This window comes from Ambystoma mexicanum, chromosome 1p (assembly GCF_040938575.1).
Source record: "Ambystoma mexicanum isolate Mex_15411 chromosome 1p, UKY_AmexF1_1, whole genome shotgun sequence".
NCBI lineage: Eukaryota > Metazoa > Chordata > Amphibia > Caudata > Ambystomatidae > Ambystoma > Ambystoma mexicanum.
Window position 1 is genome coordinate 1,289,667,625 of NC_090921.1, and position 18,972 is coordinate 1,289,686,596.

The 18,972-nt window shown below is 46.9% G+C and overlaps 1 protein-coding gene across 7 annotated transcripts in view; it reads right to left on the minus strand.

Moving 5' to 3' along the window:
* POLD1 (DNA polymerase delta 1, catalytic subunit) overlaps window positions 1–18,972 on the minus strand; it is a 1,263,933-nt gene that overhangs the window by 641,818 nt on the left and 603,143 nt on the right. For all 7 annotated transcript variants that reach the window (XM_069605393.1, XM_069605349.1, XM_069605354.1 and 4 more), the window contains 2 exons: window positions 13,903–14,016; window positions 13,253–13,400 (listed from right to left, as the gene is read on the minus strand). In XM_069605393.1, coding sequence (XP_069461494.1) covers window positions 13,253–13,400; window positions 13,903–14,016 — 262 coding nt within the window. The remainder of the gene's footprint in view (window positions 1–13,252; window positions 13,401–13,902; window positions 14,017–18,972) is intronic.

An 18,972-nucleotide genomic window follows, 5' to 3' on the forward strand; every position in this document is an offset into this window, starting at 1 on the left:
AACTAGCTGAATGCATCAAGATGGGCAACCCGTTTTATATATGCATAGCCAAGATGGACAAGCATTACGAGGTGAAGGGGAATAACATGTTTGCTTTTTATCAATTTGCCAACAGACCACAGAAATATTGTGAGACCACTGAGGAGTTTGTTACAGCACTGTGAGGGTTGGCTATAAAGTGTTTTGAACATTATCAGAAAGAGTACATTCTACACAAGTTGATGATCAACAGGAGATCAAGAGGTCCCCTCGTCTAATGGGAACTAGCCCACTCACACTTAAGCAGCTTTTTCCCATTAGAGAAACGGCCCTCCGACCTGGAGAGGCAGAAAAGTCAGAGGGCCTTTCTCTAATGGGAAATCCGACCTGGAGAGGCAGAAAAGTCGGAGGGCCGTTTCTCTAATGGGAAATAACTGCTCCAGTGTGAGTGGGCTAGTTCCCATTATTATGCAGGACTTGGCCACTAGGGGAGCAAAAAGAGCCATTTCTCTAATGGGAAATAGCTGCTTCAGTGTGAATGGGCTAGTTCCCATTAGACGAGAGGACCTTTTTGCCTTTCCAGGCCAGAGGGCCGTTTCTCTAATGGGAAATGGCCTTCTCAGTGTGAGTAGGCTAGTTCCCATTATTATGCAGGACTTGGCCACTAGGGGAGCAAAAAGGGACATTTCTCTAATGGGAAATAGCTGCTTCAGTGTGAATGGGCTAGTTCCCATTAGACGAGAGGACCTTTCTGCCTCTGCAGGTCGGAGGGCCGTTTCTCTAATGGGAAATAGCTGCTTCATTGTGAGTGGGCTAGTTCCCATTAGACAAGAGGACCTTTCTGCCTCTCCAGGTCGGAGGGCCGTTTCTCTAATGGGAAATAGCTGCTTCAGTGTGAGTGGGCTAGTTCCCATTAGACAAGATGATCTTTTTGCCTTTCCAGGCCAGAGGGCCGTTTCTCTAATGGGAAATAGCTGCTTCAGTGTGAATGGGCTAGTTCCCATTAGACGAGAGGACCTTTCTGCCTCTGCAGGTCGGAGGGCCGCTTCTCTAATGGGAAATAGCTGCTTCGGTGTGAGTGGGCTAGTTCCCATTAGACCAGAGGACCTTTTTGCCTTTCCAGGTCGGAGGGCCGTTTCTCTAATGGGAACTAGCCTTCTCTGTGTGAGTGGGCTAGTTTCCTTTATTATGCAGGACTTGGCCACTAGGGCCAAAAAGGGCAATTTCCCTAATGGGAAATAAATAGCAGGACCTGGCCACTAGGGGCAAAAAGGGCCATTTCTCGAACGGGAACTAGCCTTCTGGGTGAGTGGGCTAGTTCCCATTATTATGCAGGACCTGGCCACTAGGGGAGCAAAAAGGGCCATTTCTCTAATGGGAACTAGCCTTCTCTGTGTGAGTGGGCTAGTTCCCATTATTATGCAGGACTTGGCCACTAGGGGGGCAAAAAAAGGCCATTTCTCTAATGGGAACTAGCCCACTCACACTGAAGCAGCTATTTCCCATCTGAGAAATGGCCCTAACAACCGATGGTCCGTTTCTCGGATGGGAACTAGTATCAACCGTCTCCAGAGCCCTGGTCCTCTCTAGGCTGGACTACTGCAACAGCATCTTTCTAAATCTGCCTGTCGCTACTCTTCGACCTTTACAACGTATCCAGAACCAGACTGCAAGACTTGTCCTTGGCCTCAAGCCCAGGGATTGTATCTCTCCAACTCTGAAATCTCTTCACTGGCTCCCTGTGGCTGCAAGGATCAAGTTCAAGACCCATTGCATCGTCCCCAAGGCTTTCTGGTGCCTGGGACCGTACTACCTCCAACTTTCTCTTCCTAAACATCTTCCTTCTCGAGCTCTCTGCTCATCCTCCTCCAACTCTGCGGGTCAGACGCTTCTCCAAGCAGAGAGTGGGGGCAGATCTCTCTCTCTTTGGCTGGGGCCTCCCTCTGGAACAGTTTCCCTGTCCCTCTCAAACTTCAGCAGAACCACCTCCGGTTCCAGAAGCAACTCAAGACCTTCCTTTTCGCTTCCGCTTTCTATCCCCTGCTGATGCCCCTGACTGCTCTGCGCACTGGTCACCTGAGTACTCTCTGAACTCGGGCCCAGGCTGCTGCATGTCCAATTGCCCTTGAACTGCCTCTGGGCTCCCCCAGCACATAAGGGTCTGTATCTGAAACCTTACAGTCACTTCTCGCTGCACTTATGAGCCACCCTCTTGCTGCACTTATTGAGTTACCTACACTTCTCCAAAGGGGAACGCCAAAGATCTATAAAGTAACAGAGCTGGAAGGTGGGAGAGGGGTGGGATGTGGTGATTGGGCAACCATTTGTGCTCCAACATGTGTTGACCTGTGGATGTCGGTTACTGTCAAGTTGTTCAACATTGGGATATAGATAGTCTGTGTTCTGGATTGCATCAAGAGCAAAGGACCCGACCGAATGAGTCCACTCTCCAGAGATCTGGATTGTGCACAGGTGTATGGCATGTACTGGCGAGACTAACAGGAAAGGGCACAGTTACTGGTCCTGGTTTGTAAAGTTGTTGCTCCTGTTACTCACTGCAGTAGGCCTTTTGGGTCGAGGTCCGTGATGCTAGTTTTCGTTGCAAGAAGTCCAAAGCAGTTTGCCTTTGGGGTTGTGTTTGTCTGATTTTTTCCAGCGCTTCATTGGATCGGATGGCTGTTTGGGATTGGCCAGTCCAGAATGCTTCTGTTTGGTGCAGTCTTTAAGTGTGCCATGCTAGTATGTCAGGGGTTGTGTTGTAAATTGGTTTTGAGGGAGGAAGTTTGAGAATACTACGCAGACTGCATGTGTGTGTGTGCGTACACCTTGGGGTTAAGCTCCAGCGCTTAGCAGACAGAAATGATAAGGAAGAGCCCAGGGCTGGACTGGGAACCAAAAGTGGCCTTGTAAATGTTTTTCAAAGTGGCCCCATATTAAGATACAATGGAACCGTTGTAACAAATTCTTTACTTCATCCCACTCAAGAGACCCAGGGTGCAGAGGCCCACCAGGAAATCTCTACAGTTCCATTTAGGCAAGTCCACCACTGCAAGACCCCTTTGAAGTTTCCAGTTCAAACTTGAAACGGTTACTAAGGCTGTGCTGCTGAATCCAAGATTTCTGGTCAACTTGCAGCAGATTTCCTGTTGGTGGATTCTGGGTCACTTCCAGGTTTAGAATTGTATCCTACATTTGAGTAGGGGCCAAAGCACATTTCAGAGGGAAAGTTGGATGTTTTTGTCTTTGGAGGCTAGCTTCAGCATGTTGCCTCTTTACAGTAAGTTTAATAAGAATTCTGGGAAGACCAGGTATAGGCCGTTGGCATGGTCTAGTCTGGAAAGTACTAGTGCAATGACTGCCACTTTTCTCTGTGGGAAGGTCAGATATGGCATGATACGAGGTACAGTTTGGAGTTGCAAGAAATAACTTCTTACAAGCACTTTTAACAGTGTGAGGAATCTGGGTAATTCGCCCCCCAACCCCAAGGGGGAGCCACCCCATTTGGGACTACGGAGGCAAGCCGGCTAACCCAAACACCCCCAAGGGGACTGTGCAAGTGTGGGATCCCACTAGGGGTGACCGCCCCTCTGGGAACAGGCAATCCCCAAATATGGATATACTTTGTCCTCCCTTAGCCCAAGAATCTGCTAGCTTTATGCATTATGTGGGAGTTAACTGTTAGGGAGAATTCTCTGGTAAGGCTAATTTCCCAAACCTAGTGAGTCCCCCAGCAGCTTTGCTGGATTTTTGGGGTTTATTTTTTCTCCTGCTAAGAGTGAGACTCTTTTTCTCCCACTCTTGGACATGATTTGAGATATCCTTTGACTTTGTAATGTTTTTTATGGGCTATGGGGTCTTTTACTCCATAGGGTTTCATGTGGTTTATGGTAAGTGTGTTACACCGCACCCTCAGTGCAGTAACACAGGGGTGTCATAGTGACCCCCAAACATAGACTCCATACCCTGGGACTGACTACTGTCTCCCAGGGCATGTAAAGGCACCATTGGCTTTATTAATCAAAATTTGTGAACAGAACCAGTACAAACCATCATATTGTGGAAGTACTGGAAGGGGTTAATTAGATTACCCCTGGGTCTGTTTTCAAGGGGGAACTGTGCAGTCCCCCCTTGGCGAGTTTCTGGCTGGTGGCAGTGGTTACCACGCGAAATATTCCTTAAGAATATTTACTATGGGATTTTCCCATTCATTTTAAACGCACCACTTTTTGGTGCAATGTTAAAGATACCGCCGGGTTATTTATTTAATATTTATTCCCCGGTTGGGTCTTTTCGCCAGGACTCGGTTTTAAAATGGCATTTGTATTTGCCTCTGTAACTTCAACCCAAGTCGAGCCCTTTGTTCCACTTTTTGGCGGGCTTCTACACAGAAGCCTCCAAAAGTGGTGCCACTCTGTCTGGGTCTACAGGATGTGTGGGAGGGGTGGTTTAGGCACCCTGGACTGAGTTGCCTCGGCAACTCACGTCGCACTCTTGTGTGATTGGCCCAGTGGTGAGCCGCCCGGCTCACCACCTAGCATGTTTGAGTGACAGCTAGGAATGATGAATGGGGGTTTTCTGCATAAAAGCAGGGCTTTGGGGACTGGGACTTCAGACGTCGCCACAGGACCAAAGAATCCGAAGAAGGAGAAGCTGAGCCGACCTGCAACGACGACACCACCGGTGGAGCCCTGCTGAACCGACTCACCACTTCTTCCAACGACAGAGGAGATCTTCATCCCGAAGAGTCTCCTTCCTTTGACTGGTGGGGATAACCAGTTTGCCCGCCTTTTCGCCTTCCCGGATCATCTCGTGGCCGCCTTGCCTGTGCCAAGCACCCCGGCAAACGGGATACCACGTTTTGCCACTACCGCGAATAAAAGGGTAGTACCTTTTAACCGGAGAACTCCGCGGCTGGTTTCTTCCCTGGCAGTGCAACGACCTTCCGCTTTCCTCCACGTCGAGATCTTCTCTTCATCTGGACGACGCCGCGACTTGCACCCACTGCCAGGAACAACTGCCCCGCTGGAGGATTCTCTCCACTTTCAAGGTACAGTGTCCGCCTGGCCTCCCTCGCAACGGTCTGTGTGGGGTGTCTAGTAAATCCTCAACTTAATACTTGGGTTGGCCCTAGGCTGGCTAACAACTTTTCTGAGCTGAACTAATTCCTTTTTAAACTCTCTGCAAGACTTTTCAAGCCTTTTAAACTATGTGATCCTGGGCGCATGTGTTCTACTCTAAGAGGGAGCCGGGCCTCTGAACTTTTTTGCTCACAAGTAGACTGACTTTCCTGCCTTGCTGAATGCTTCTAAAGTATTGTGTGTGTGCTTTTCTCATTTCTGCCTTTTCCCTCCCTGTTTTGATAACGTATTAGAGTGCCATCTTTAGTTAAGCGCTCTCCTCTGTCTGAAAATAAGTGGTGTTAACTAAGACATGTCTAATAAGGAATAAGGGATGTATGTATATATATATTAATAGTGACTGTGTTTTGAACTTGCTTACAATAATAGTGCTGGAGTGTTTCTAAGTGTGTCTTTAAATAAATAATTATATACTTTGTTACCAAAGCTCTGGTCAGTGTTTGCTTGTGCTACTGTATTTTGGTACCTATCTTGTATACTCTATATACTGTCTAACTCTTCTTGAGAGAAGTCTGGCTGCTCAGCCACAGCTACCAGGTAAATCTGGGTGGTACAGACTGCTACCAATTGGGTTTACTGCCAACACCTGTAGTCTTAAGCCTTTTGCAGTGGTCCCTAAGGGAACTGCACAGGTTTCTGCCTAACATTAACTTGCAGAAGGACTTGCCACTTCACACACCAATGGCTGCAATTTTATGAACTCCTTTCAGGCACTGCCTTCCACTCGAGATGAAAAATGGGCAGTTGTATGCAAGATAAGGGTCCAATCAGCAGTAAACCAGGGGGAGAGAGTAGCTGACGCAGTTACAGATGCAGAGAACATTTGAGGAGGGACACAGGCAGAGACCACCTCCCGGGAAGAGTCCATGAGAGAGACAAGCACACATCTAGCATGGGGTCCAGGAAAGGCAAGCCTGTGGAAAATCTGGTTCCAGTGACTTGGTGCAGTGACTCCAGCAGCAAGCAACGACTGAGCCAAACAACGCCCTGACGAACCAACGCTGAAAGGCCACCAGACGGCAGCGGGAAAGGAAGCGTAAGTTCCGACACAAATATGGAACTGCTGGAAGAATCCGGAGTGGAGAAACCACATTGCCCAACATGAACACCAACCCGGTGGAGCTCTGCTAGGGAAGAGAAGGTAAACAATCGTTCCTGGGAAGCAGGTGGAGGGCACAAAAACCAAAACAAACCTCAAGGTGGGAAAAAGGGCAAGCAGATCCCAAGCGGAGTGAGGAGAGTCAGACGCCAAAGTGGAGTGGGAACAAAGTGGCCAGAAGCCGGAGTGTTTGCCACAAAGCCCCAAGCAGGGCGAGAACAACTAGACTCCAACCCAGAATGAGAACAAATTAACCCCAAGCGGTTGTTGGAGGGGATGGAGGGGGGGGGGGGTGATGAGCTGCGCAGCCCCAAGTGGGGGTGAGAACGACAAGACACCAATCCAGGGTGAGAACAAAGCGACCCCAAGCCGGGGTGCAAGCAACGAAGCCCAAAGCAGGGGTGAGAACAACCAGACCTCAACCCAGAGTGAGAGCAAAGCCACCCCAAGCCAGGATGCAAGCCACAGGACTAGGCATAAGAGAGCCAACCCCAGGGTGGGTTGAGAGAATTCAAATCACAAAGTAGTGTAAACCCCGAGATCCAAGGGAGGGGAAAAATACAGAAAGCAGCGAGGTGTGGAGAAAAAAAAACAAAACAAAAAAACACTAGTTTGTCTGCATGGGGGACCTGAGAAAACAAGACTGGTCTGGGGCTACAAGCCAGAAGGCGGGAAAGGTCCCTGGCCATCCAGGGAGAAATAGAGACTAACCAAGGACTGACCAGTAACGCAGGAGGTGTGCAAGACATTTGCTGGTGCCTTAAAGTTGAACTGTAAATCGGGTGAGAAGCCCATTTCTTCTGATTCAGAGACATAGTGGGGTCAGAAACCAGCCATTATTTCATCATTTGGGTAGAAGACCCTTATGATTTTGGTTAAGTTAGGTTCCGTTTAGTTGGAAAGTGGTAGGGAAAAGAATCGGGTTAGGATAGGTTTTTTCTGGACAGCAGGCTTTAATTATTCTTTTGTAGGACATTCTGACAAGCTCCCTTTTGACTCCTTTCTTTAAGAGAAGGTCTGACAAGAGTAGGGATAGTACAGGTTTTTGTGTTCAAATAAAAGAATTACGTTACCCAAAATGCCATCTTGTCCGTCTCCTGATTCTGACTTACCATAGGATACTATCCATGAAGTGTTTGAGGACTTTGATCATTTCAATTAGCCATGTGCCTGTATCCATTTCTTCAGGCTAATGATTTGATTTGGGATTGGTTGTTGTGGTGCTATTGATCAGGATTTGAGTCAATTTGTCATTATCTACAAGTAAACTTGCGCAAGGCAAAGGGCAAGATCTTGTTAATTTAAGACTGAGTTGTAGGTAGGTTTGTGGATGATGGAGTTCGTCTACATAGTTTATGCAAGGTTTAAGTTGTTAATGAGTACCAAGAGAAGGGTTGTGTAAATGTTGAAGATGGGTGGTGAAAGACAATCCTTGGGGTGCTCCACAGGAAATGATGCAAAGGTGTGCAGCCTGAAAAAGGTCAAGGTCTTGATCCTTGAGGGAAAAACGTAATCCATTTTACTGCAGTTTCCTCTGATCCAAATAGCCCACACCTTTTTAACCAGAATTTTGTGGCCAATCTTGTCAAATACTCCAGAGATATCCAGGAGGATGAGCGCACTTGGTGCGTTGGAGTCTGTTTTTCAACTTGGTCAAGAGGAAGGAGAGCAAAGAGTCCATTTGCCTCATCGGGCTAAATCCATGTTGTGTTTCAAACAAGAGGTTGCTGCTTTCTACGTGATCTTAAGAGTTGTTGAGCTTTCCTTCCTTTTATCATTTCTGCTCTTAGTTGGTGTTCTGTTATTTTGTGCGTTGGTGAGAAGTTTCCCCCGTCAGGATTGCTTAAATCTCCTGTTTTGTTGCAGAAATGGTTGAGTTTAGACAGTGAACTACTTGGTGTGGGCCTTCTTTGCAGAGTATTTGAAGTGCTTATGTGGGGCCACGATTTCAAGTGTTTGTGATCCAAGCTCAAAGAATGTGGAGAACATCTGGTGCTCCAATATCGTTTTGTCAGGCGGGTTGGGATAGGAGGTTTTCTAGACAGTGGAAGGGTACATCCAGCTTGATGTTATTCAATGAACTGGCTGATTCAGGGAGAGCCTTGGTCTTGGTGCTATGAAGAAGGAACCATGGGGGTGCCAGCCAACTATTTCTCTGCTACCACGCAGCATAACTTAATGCATTTCACAATCCAAAGCTACCTTATGTAAATATTTTGGAGGCATTCTAATTCTGCTTGCCGTTCACCAATTCCGTACAGAGGTTGTAGTAACTAGGAAAACCACTTTCCATGATGGCTAGTGGGCATCAGATTTGCGTATGGGTTAAACCAGACACTTTTAGCTCAATTCATATATTCAATTCCCAATACTAGTGCTGGGTGTTGTACTGAAGGGAAAACTCTTACCATCCCGGGAATGGGCATGAACACCATTTATAATAAGTGATTTACTTCCTGGGTTTTTATAGTATGGTTAATATCCCAATCGGTAGCCGGCACTCTTGTTGAGCCGGATCAGGATAGTTATCACTTCAGATTATCTAGCGTTTGTCCAGCAGTAAGCAAGAATTGTGCAAATGCACTTGGCACCACTTCTGTTGCTCGAGTAACACAGAGCAATGCAAACAGGTTTATCCCCAATCCATATTCCACTCATATTTTTGCACTGGAGCAACAATGAAGCAGTCTGAATTTGTTGTTCTATGTTTGATACATGACATAAAAGATTTCACAATGGAAAAGTCAAACTGCTTTGTTCCATATTGCACCAACAAAATAAAAGAAAAATAAACTTGTGGTCTCACAAATGTTATGCAATAGGGTCCCTCCTGGCAGGAAAAAAAGTGTACAACCATTTCACATAATTATAAAAGCTTTATGGATCAGGGCCAGACTATTTGCTCCATTGCATATCGTAGAAGCCGCAAAATGGGTGCAAAGTTCATTTGCTAGTTTTTTGTACCAGCGCAAGCGTTCTATAATTTGGTCCCTGGTGCAACTGAATTGGAAGAATCTGCTGCTTTCTTTAGGGTATTGGAGTTGTGCTGGGACGCAGACATGTATTCTACCATGCACCCCCCACAACACTGGCATTTAAGCTACGAAACACCATGTTGGTCTTGGAAATGAGAATATTCGTTGAATTTCTCCTCTTGTGTGATCGATGGATTCGCTGGTAATACCTAGGTTTATGTCTACAAGCAAGTAATCAAACTGCTATTTCCTGGTGCAGCCCCACACCCGACGTCAGACACGCCGAGCAACACCAAGAGTCCCGGGGCATTCCGACACAGGTTTCAGTGGGATAATGTTAGAGAGAATTCTCCAGAATGGCTAATTTCCCTTACCTACTGAGTCCCTCCGCAGCTTTGCTGGATTTCTAAGATTTATTTTTTCACCTGGTAAGAGTGCAAGTCTTTCTTCCCACTCTTACATGTGTTTTGCTGTGTGTTTTACATTTTTGTGTTCATAGACTGTGGAGCTTCACCTACTCCATAGGCATCATCTTTTTACTGTGCGTTACACAGCACCTTTAGTGCAGACACGCAGGGTTGTCTTTTTCAGACTTCCCACTTTAAACTCAATTTTCTGGGACTGACTACTGTCTCCCAGAACATGTAACATTACCACTGACTTTATTAGCCTTTTTAAATTCACAGACACAGTACAAACTACCTTTGTATAGAGTTCTGGAAAGGGTTAATAGTTACCCCTTTTTGTCTGTTTCTCATGGAACATTATTTCGTTCCCCTTTCTTTAAGATTTGGCTATTGGCAGTGGTATCTACTCTATTTTTCCTACCGCGGTCTATTTAACTAGCCCTGGTACTGTTTTAGGCTAAGTTAGTAGCCTCAAACTTAAATCCACTGGACCCCATTTACTTTTATTTGGTTCCGGCTGGGTTTATTCACCATTTCTTTTTGTAAAGGTCTTTCTCGTGTTTTACTCTGCGTGGCAAACCAGGTTTGGTTCCTTTGTTCACTGTCCTTTGGCGGGCTTCTGCACAGAAGCCCTCCTTAGGCGGCTGAATGTCTGAGGGGGGACAGGATGCAAGGGAGGGGTTTGAGACTCCCTGCACAGGGTCTCCTTGGAGACGCATGTCGCACTCTATATGATTGGCTGTGGTGACAGCCACCCTGCTGTGTGATTGACAGCCAGACTGTGTGAATGGGGAAATACTGCATAAAAACCAGGTCTCTGTGGATCGAGAGAACCGAAAAGAAGCTGACAAAAGAGGACCTCTACCATGACTGAACCTCCCGGTGAAGCCCTGCTGCGGGTCCGAATCTCCAAACATCGACGACAGGGAAGATCTGCGAGGAATCTTCTCCCCTTGAGCTGGTGGGACCAACCAGTTCGCCAAACTGCAAGCCAGGCCTCCCTCCTCTGGTCGAATTTGCTGTGCAGCTAGAGTGAACCGGATAGCCAGAAGGACTGGACCCTGCTTGGGTTTTAAAGAGCGCACCTTTTATTCGTTGCTTTGCTCTGCTGCTGGTTTCTTCCCTGGCCAGTGCAAGACCCTCCAGTCTTCCTACTTCGTGTCAGTCCAACAGTCACTTCAGGAACCGTGAGCCTGCAGGACCTGCCAGGAACTTCTGCCTCAGTTACAGCCTTCTTCATTTAAAGTACTGTTCAAACACGGTTGTTCGTTCCGTCCGACCACGGTGAATGTGTTTGAAATCTTACGCCAATCCGAGGGCTTCTCCTTCTCTATTCTTTAAAGTAACTTTTCTTCCGACCAACTTCGTTCCGAACTCTTGGCAAAGACTTAACCGCGAACTACTGTGTGATCCTGTGCAACAACTCTGGTCCATTGACTTTGGCTCAGGCCTCTTGATTTGATTTCCTCACGGTAGTCGCCTTATCTAGTTTGCCCTGCTTACTTGCTGGTGCTGCACTCATTTGTGTCTAACCTTGTCTTTCCCTCCCTTTTAAATTTCTGGAGTGCCATTTTGCTCACACTTCATTTTGAGCTCAACTTGTCCAGAATCTATTGGATGGTGTGTAGTATATTGAGTGTGAGATTTTTCTACTGCTTTACTTTAATGAACTGTTTTACAACTGATGTGTAAATAAATGTATATTCTTTTACTCAGAAACCTTGAGTCAGTGTTTGTTTGAACCATAGTAATTACTGTCCTTTGTGTAACTATTGATACTGCTCACTTTACTCTTGACATAAGTCTGGCTGCTCAGCCATCGCTACCACTTTACTGTGTAGTACAGGCTTGTACCAAAGGTGAATTTGTACTGTCACTTGTAGTCTTAATTGTGTGTGGTGTTCCCAAAGGGTACTGCATATAATTCTGCCTAACAGATAATTACTGTACACGACAAGTAGATAAAAGAAAGAAACATGTGAATTTCCGTAAATAAGTCAATTTGGTGAAAATACAGAATAAGTACAACACAGTTATGGACTGTGATAAAACCAGTACATTGGCTATGAACCAACATGAAAAGCAATGGTGATAAAGAGAGCCAAATAAGCAAGGCAAGCATAAATTAATGTTTGAGATGAACATTTGTCAAGAGGATATTGCACATTACTGAAAGACATGAATGGTTGAAAGCAGAAAACCTGTATACAACAGAAACCTGGCAAAAGGGCATCAGAGGATGGAACAGTGAATACGCTTCCTAGCAGGAAAGTGTACTGGGAAGCTCACGATGGTGCAAAAGATCTTTAAGCTGAGGTTCCTAGCTGGAGAGTACTGGAGAGCTTTTCGGAAGTGTTTCTCAATTTTCATTCACTTTGACAAGTCTCAAGTTTCAGAAATACATTCTTTAAACTTCTCATCAGAGGAGATGGACCAACTGTGTTTAGGCTCACATTAAGGATAAATTGGCCTGCTTCTAACTTCCCTCAAGGTCTTTGGTCTTAAACTGCAAAAGTTGGAGCTTTGAATTATCAGGAAAAACACAGGGTGCACTTTTGTCAATTTGGTCCACTAGTGCAGTTAACCCAAACCATTCACAACTTTTTGTAAGGGGTCTAATCATTTACCATTTTAAAAACCTAAGATATTTTTAAATTTGACAGGGGAAACAAATTCAATCAAACATATTTGTATGGCTAGAAGGGCCCTTCTCCCTCCCATCATGAAAAAAACAAAACCAACAAAAGTAAAGAATATTCATAACCTCAGGCTATGATTCGAGTTGTCTCCTGGGCGAACTAATGGAACCAGAGACATTGATGGAAAGAGGCCCATTTGAGTTCTAAATGTATTGTTCTTGGGTCCTCTACTTACACCAGCATATCGTCAAAGCATGTGAATCGATTAATTATCTAAAGCTGGAGAAAAGGAGCTGATTGGGAAGAATAAATATTGTGAAAATGAAATCAGTCTAATTGGAACTACTGGACTCATGATTTGATAACTCTGTTGGCTAAAGTGATGAAAGAGAAAAAGAAAATTATAGAAGAGAATGGATGATCTATCCAACAATCATTCGTTTTGATGTATGATACTACAAAATCATCATGGTGGAAAAAATTGTAACATTGACAACTGGGCTAAAATGAGTGCTTATTATTTGAGTTCCTTAGCATAACGGGGTAGAATGAGAACAACTTTACCTATATACAAATTATTGTATGGCTATTTTGTGTGATGGGTTGTGTCTTTAATTGTTCTTAGAAATAATATATTCAGTGTCTCCGATTGATCTGACATTTCATTATTTTACCGCAAGTTTGGCAATATCACATTGCTAGTTATGGGAAGCAATTTACTCTTTTTTTCTAAAACAAAGACGCTTGCATAGAACTTTCATGATCCAACCATCTCTATGCAGTGTATAGGTATTTGTTTTTGATTAAGTCCATGTTAATAGCTATAGTTAACTGCAATAACTTACAATGTTTAAGTTTGAGAGATAAACGGGCCAATAGAAGAAAATTGCATACTGATGCCACAGAAATGTTGTACCGCACGCACCCTTCTATTCAAAGAGGCTATTTTATCTATGGCAGGTCCCTGTAGCAAATGCTATAGTTCACCAGAACGACCACTAAAAGCTCTACATACCTGTGAAATCTCCAGACAGGGCAATTTTCCCACCTGCGCCCCAGTGAAGCCATACACAGAGTTGGCGCTAATCTTTAATGCCAGCTGACGCCCATCCAGCACCTTCTGCTTGAAAGGGTCTGTCTCCTTCTTCAGTTCATTCTTTGCCCTGAGATCAAAGGAGAGGGGAGATCAGCCATACTCTGGGAGGAGCATGTATTAGTGAACAAATGCAGGAAAGACAATGCAAGGGGAGCTGTAACATTGTCTACTCCTAACACTAACATACATTGGGAGAGGCTATTGGCGTGTGTGCTTTTCTTTCCAGGACATGCTCTTTCAATAAGGAATGTCAGAATGTAGTGATCCGTGGCTCTGGAACCATATTGGGTGCATCCAGACTGGAGAAAATGTCAGATCGCACAATAGTATGTAGGGAGCAGGCTCGTTTCTCCAACCCCAATTGGGCCTCTGGGAGGCATGTCCATTCTGCATCCTAAAAATGGGTACCAGAGCCAAAGGGCACACATCTTCTCAGGGATTCAGCTCCACAATCTAGAGAGAAATAAGTAGATGGGGCTAGGCAAGAATGGGTGTGTTAGTCTTGGTCCTTGGCATACTCTTGCATGAGTGCAGAGACTATCCCCCTTCTGCCATGACTGAGCACTTACTTCTTACGGGCAGTGAGCAGGTTCTCCAGGATCTCTGGAAGCAGGCCCTTCCGCACTGATGCCTTCACAAAGTGGTCGCCAGTTGGGGTTTTAATGAAGTCGTCAGCTGCAAGGCTAGAAACAAACGTGAGCACAGTTAAATACAAGAAGTGCCCCCCCCCCCCTTGTGACTTCCAACTATCACTCCTACTCCTTTCATCCCTTCAGAGTTAGGGTCCTTCTTCAATCGCAAATCTTTCTCTCAATAGACATGGGCTGTTAAAGGTTCTAGTGCTCCTTGGGCACAGGTTACAAGCTTGGGCATTCTGCAGGTGTGAGGAGAGAAAAAGGGCAGTGCTTATGTTATCTTCCCTACTGGGCTCTTCCCTATTCGACTATTATGGGTATCAGGTAGAGAAACCAGTTAAACTTGGTGGCGATGCAATTGATACTTGTATCAAATTCAACATGCATAATCAGAACTAGAGTATTATACAATATCTGGTAAAAGGGTATTAGCTTACTTATTAGGATGCATGACAAGTTTACATTCATCCCTATATAACCCTTTGTCTAAACAATTAAGCACATCCATTCTTGTTCATTTAACCCTTTGAGAATACAATGTATTCCAAAAGTGTACTAAATACATTTCTTTTCAAGCATGTTTGACGATCACCGCCTCCTGGTGATTTACATCAAAATCGACAAGTGACTTCATCAATAAAACAGCAAATTTACCAACTGCAAAGGTTACCATAATGGTAACAGATCTGCAAGTTCCCCATCACAGAATTGGTAATCTGCTCAAGAGCTTATGTGGCTTGGGATAAACGACAAGGCGTCTAAAGGCACAGTTGGTGCAGCAGCACAACTGTCTTTTGACTATTGGCACTACAACACATTTGTAGAAACTGTTGGGATTCATGTTCAGACTGCTGGCTCTCCTAGGCGATTAAGATTGCGAAAAATATATTGGAATATGGAAATAAGCACGGGACAGTGTAGGGATGTGTGTCCTGGGTAGGGATAATTGGTGGGAATTGGAAACCATGAAGGAGGAAGCTAACGTTGTAATTGCATTATGTAGGACATAGTATGAATGAACAAGTTACTTTCTTACCTGGTAACGTTCTTTTGATGGGATGGTCCGATGACGTATTCCATATCTATGACAGTAATCACCGCAGCTGTGCTGCTTCGGAAAATCTTTGGCGTCTGCGTCCTGCGTCGACGCGCCGTCCCCGAGGACCTCCTCTGAGGGCCGACGTCACCCGATGTGATAAGTAGGACACACGACGCCCATAGCCTCAGTTATAGTTTTTTTCCCACAGAACAGGTGCCACCAGTTTTCTGCCAGTCAGACACACAAGGCCTTGCGGAACGCAAGCTGCAATCGCAAAAGAAATTCTGCAGCTGGGAAGGTAGGGAGGGAGCGATATGGAATAAGTCGTCGGACCATCCCATTGAAAGAACGTTACCAGGTAAGAAAGTAACTTATTCTTCGAAGTGATTGGGTCCTCCGACGTATTCCATATCTATGACAGACTCCCAAAGCAGTACCAAGCAAGGAGATGGAAAAAGAATTTGGAACACAAATTTAGCATGCCCAATCAAATTGCGGAATATAGGACTGCCTTGCCAAAGGCCAGATCCTGCCCTCTGATGGAATCGATAGAGTAGTGACGTACAAAAGTATGTACTGAATCCCAGGTGGCTGCATCACAGATGTGACGAATGGGAACACCCCTCTGCAGGGCGGTAGACCCAGCCACTCCCCTGGTAGAATGGGCCGGCAAGCCAGCCGGAGGGTCCTTACCCACCAAGCGGTAACACTCTGAGATAGCTAAAATAATCCAACGAGACAAAGTCTGTTTCGTCACAGCTTGTCCCAAACGCTTTCCAGCGTAACCAATGATAAGTTGATCATCCACTTTGACCCGGGACATGCGTGAAATATAAAAGCTCAATGCTCTCCTAGGATCAAGCCTATGGAGCCTCTCCTCTTCCTTACCAGGATGTGGAGGAGGATAGAACGCCGGAAGAACAACCTTCTGGCTCAAATGAAATTCCGAAACCACCTTCGGAAGAAAAGAAGGGCGAACTCTAAGGACAACCCTGTCCTTATGAAACACAGTGAAGGGTGGCTTAACTGAAAGTGCCTGTAACTCACTCACTCTGCGAGCGGAAGTAATCGCAACCAAAAACACAGTTTTAAGAGTTAGCAGTCTCAAAGGGCAAGAATGTAAAGGCTCAAACGGAGCAACCATAAGAAACTTAAGAACAAGGTTTAAATCCCAACCGGACACCAGAAAAGGTGACGGAGGGAACACATTAGTGAGCCCTTTCAAAAACTGAGAAATTAAAGGAATCTTAAAATAGGAACACTTCAGACGAGCGCTTAAATATGGACAGTGCCACCAGGTAACCTTTAATGGTCCCCACTTGCAAGCCCCTGTGGGCCAAAGAAAGCAAAAAAGAGAGAACCATGGGATTGTCAAACTCAAAAGGATCCACATTCTTAACTCTGCACCAGTCGCAGAACTTTCTCCAACGGCAACAGTACAGAGACTTTGTTGCCAGCCGCCTGGCCGAGAGCAGCACCTCCATCACATCTTCAGGGAGGTCCCAATCCTTATACCTCAACCTTTCAGAAGCCAAGCCTGAAGGTTGAGGAACCTGACCCCCCTCCCGTGAGAGCAGATCGTCTCGGTAGGGAAGACGACGTGGAGGGAAATTCCCACGAGCAAAACCTTTCGCACTTCCGGTTGACACTGGAGGCGAAGAGATCTACTTGAGGGGTCCCCCAAAGGGCAAAGATCTCCAGGAGAATCTCCTGAGCCAGCTCCCACTCGTGAGAGACCGTGCTCTGCCTGCTCAGAGCGTCCGCCGTCTCGTTGTCGTCTCCGGCCAGATGAACAGCCGAGATTGAAACTTCCTGCTGGATGGCCCAGAACTCGAGCTGCATCGCCTCCCTGCACAGAGGAAGTGACCCTGCCCCCCCCTTTTTGTTGAGGTAGTGCATGGTCTCCGTTAGAATCAGGACACTCTTTCCTCGCACAGTAGGCAGAAAAGCCTTCAGGGCTAGCCTGACGGCCCTCAGCTCCAACAGATTGATATGGAGTCTGGACTCCGACAGAGACCAATGACCGCTGACTGTCAACTCGTTGGCATGAGCTCCCCATCCCGTGAGGGATGCGTCCGTCACGATCTTCACCTCCGGCCAGGGCAGCCAAAATGGGGCTCCCTTCATCAGATTGCCTTTGACGGCCCACCACAGAAGGTCCTGGGCGACCGAGGGCGGCACCTGAACAGGGTCCGACTGCCTGCCGGAGGACTGAGACCACTGGAGCTTGAGTGCCCACTGCAAAGATCTCATCCGCAGACGAGCCTCTGGCACCAGAAGAATGCAGGATGCCATGAGGCCGAGCAGTCTCAAGAACTCGGACGCTGGGAGATTTTGGGCAAGTTGAAACTTGTGCACCATCTGCTGAATGTGAAGAGCCCTCACCTGGGGAGGAAAACACTGCCCCAGGGATGTGTCGAGCACTGCTCCGATGCACTGGAGCCGCTGTGTTGGTGTCAAATGGGACTTCTTTAAATTGAGGGAGAAGCCCAGCTTGTGAAGGGAGTGGCAGGTGACGGACAGATGATCCAGGACTTGCTCGGGAGAGCTCCCCCTGATCAACCAATCGTCCAGGTAGGGGTAGACGTGAATCCCCCCTTTCCTGAGATGCGCTGCCACCACCACCATGAGCTTGGTGAAAACCCTCGGGGCGGAGGTCAATCTGAATGGCAGGACCCGAAACTGAAAGTGTGAGTCGCCAACCGCGAACCTCAGGTAATTCTTGTGCTTGGGATGGATCGGCACATGGAAGTAAGCATCCTTGAGGTCGAGAGACACCAACCAGTCCTGAAGTTGAAGGGCCTTGAGGACTTGAGAGAGAGTAACCATCTTGAACTTGTCCTTCCTGAGGAGTTTGTTCAAACTGCGCAAGTCCATGATGGGTCTCAATCCCCAGTCTTTCTTGGAAATCAAAAAATAAGGGGAATACCATCCCTTGTTCCTCTCCGCTACAGGCACCAGTTCTATGGCGCCTTTCTCCAGCAGGGCTTGAATTTCCTGCGCAAGGAGCGGATCCGGACTCTTCAAAGAGAGGTTCCCAGGTGGATTGTCGTGAGGCCTCTGCCGAAAAGGAAGACAGTAGCCGTGGGTTATGATCTCCAGAACCCACACACCTGAAGTAATGGCTTGCCACTCTACAAGATGCTGCGCCAGCCTTCCCCCAACCGGCGAACCATGGGACCTGGCCTCATGACTGAGTGGTAGCGGCTGCGGCGTTGCCTGAGGGCAAAGAGGCAACTGCCCCAGCGGCCTTGGCACCTCGAGTTCCCTTGTTTCCACCTCTGGCACTCTTACGGTGGCCTCTTTGACCGCTAGCTCCTCTCGCTTTACTGAAGGACGAGTAATTGCGAAAGGAACCTCCCCTCCATTGCTGTCCCCTGGGACGAAAAGGCGGAGGTTGGCGAACTGCAGCGTCCAACGACTTTGCTGCAGCTTTGGAGGTCTGCAACCTCTCAAGGCTCTCGTCAGCCTTGCTGCCAAAAAGATGTTCACCGTCAAAGGGCATGTTGAGGAGCCGGGACTGCACATCAGGAGCGGACCCAGACTTCCACAACCACGCAAACCTGCGTATTACGGTGCTCGCCGCCATGGACCGGCTGACACAATCTGCCATGTCCAAACCCGACTGAACAGCCTCACACATGGCATCCTTGCCATCCTGAACCATAGCAAGGAAATCATCCCGTTCATCCCCTTCGGGAATATGTTCAGCCTCTAATGCAACACAGTTCCACAGAGTGTGTGTGTGAAACGAGACAAGGCACATATGGAGTTGGCCGCCTGAAGCAACATACCCCCTGAAGAAAACACTTTCTTCGCTCAGCCGTCAAAACGTTTGTCGTCCCTATCCAGAGGGATGGTAGGATACGATGCCTGCTTTGCCGGGGCCGTAGCCGCCTGCACCACCAAACTCTCCGGAGTGGGGTGCCTGGACAAGTAGCAGGGGTCGCTATTGGCTGGACGGT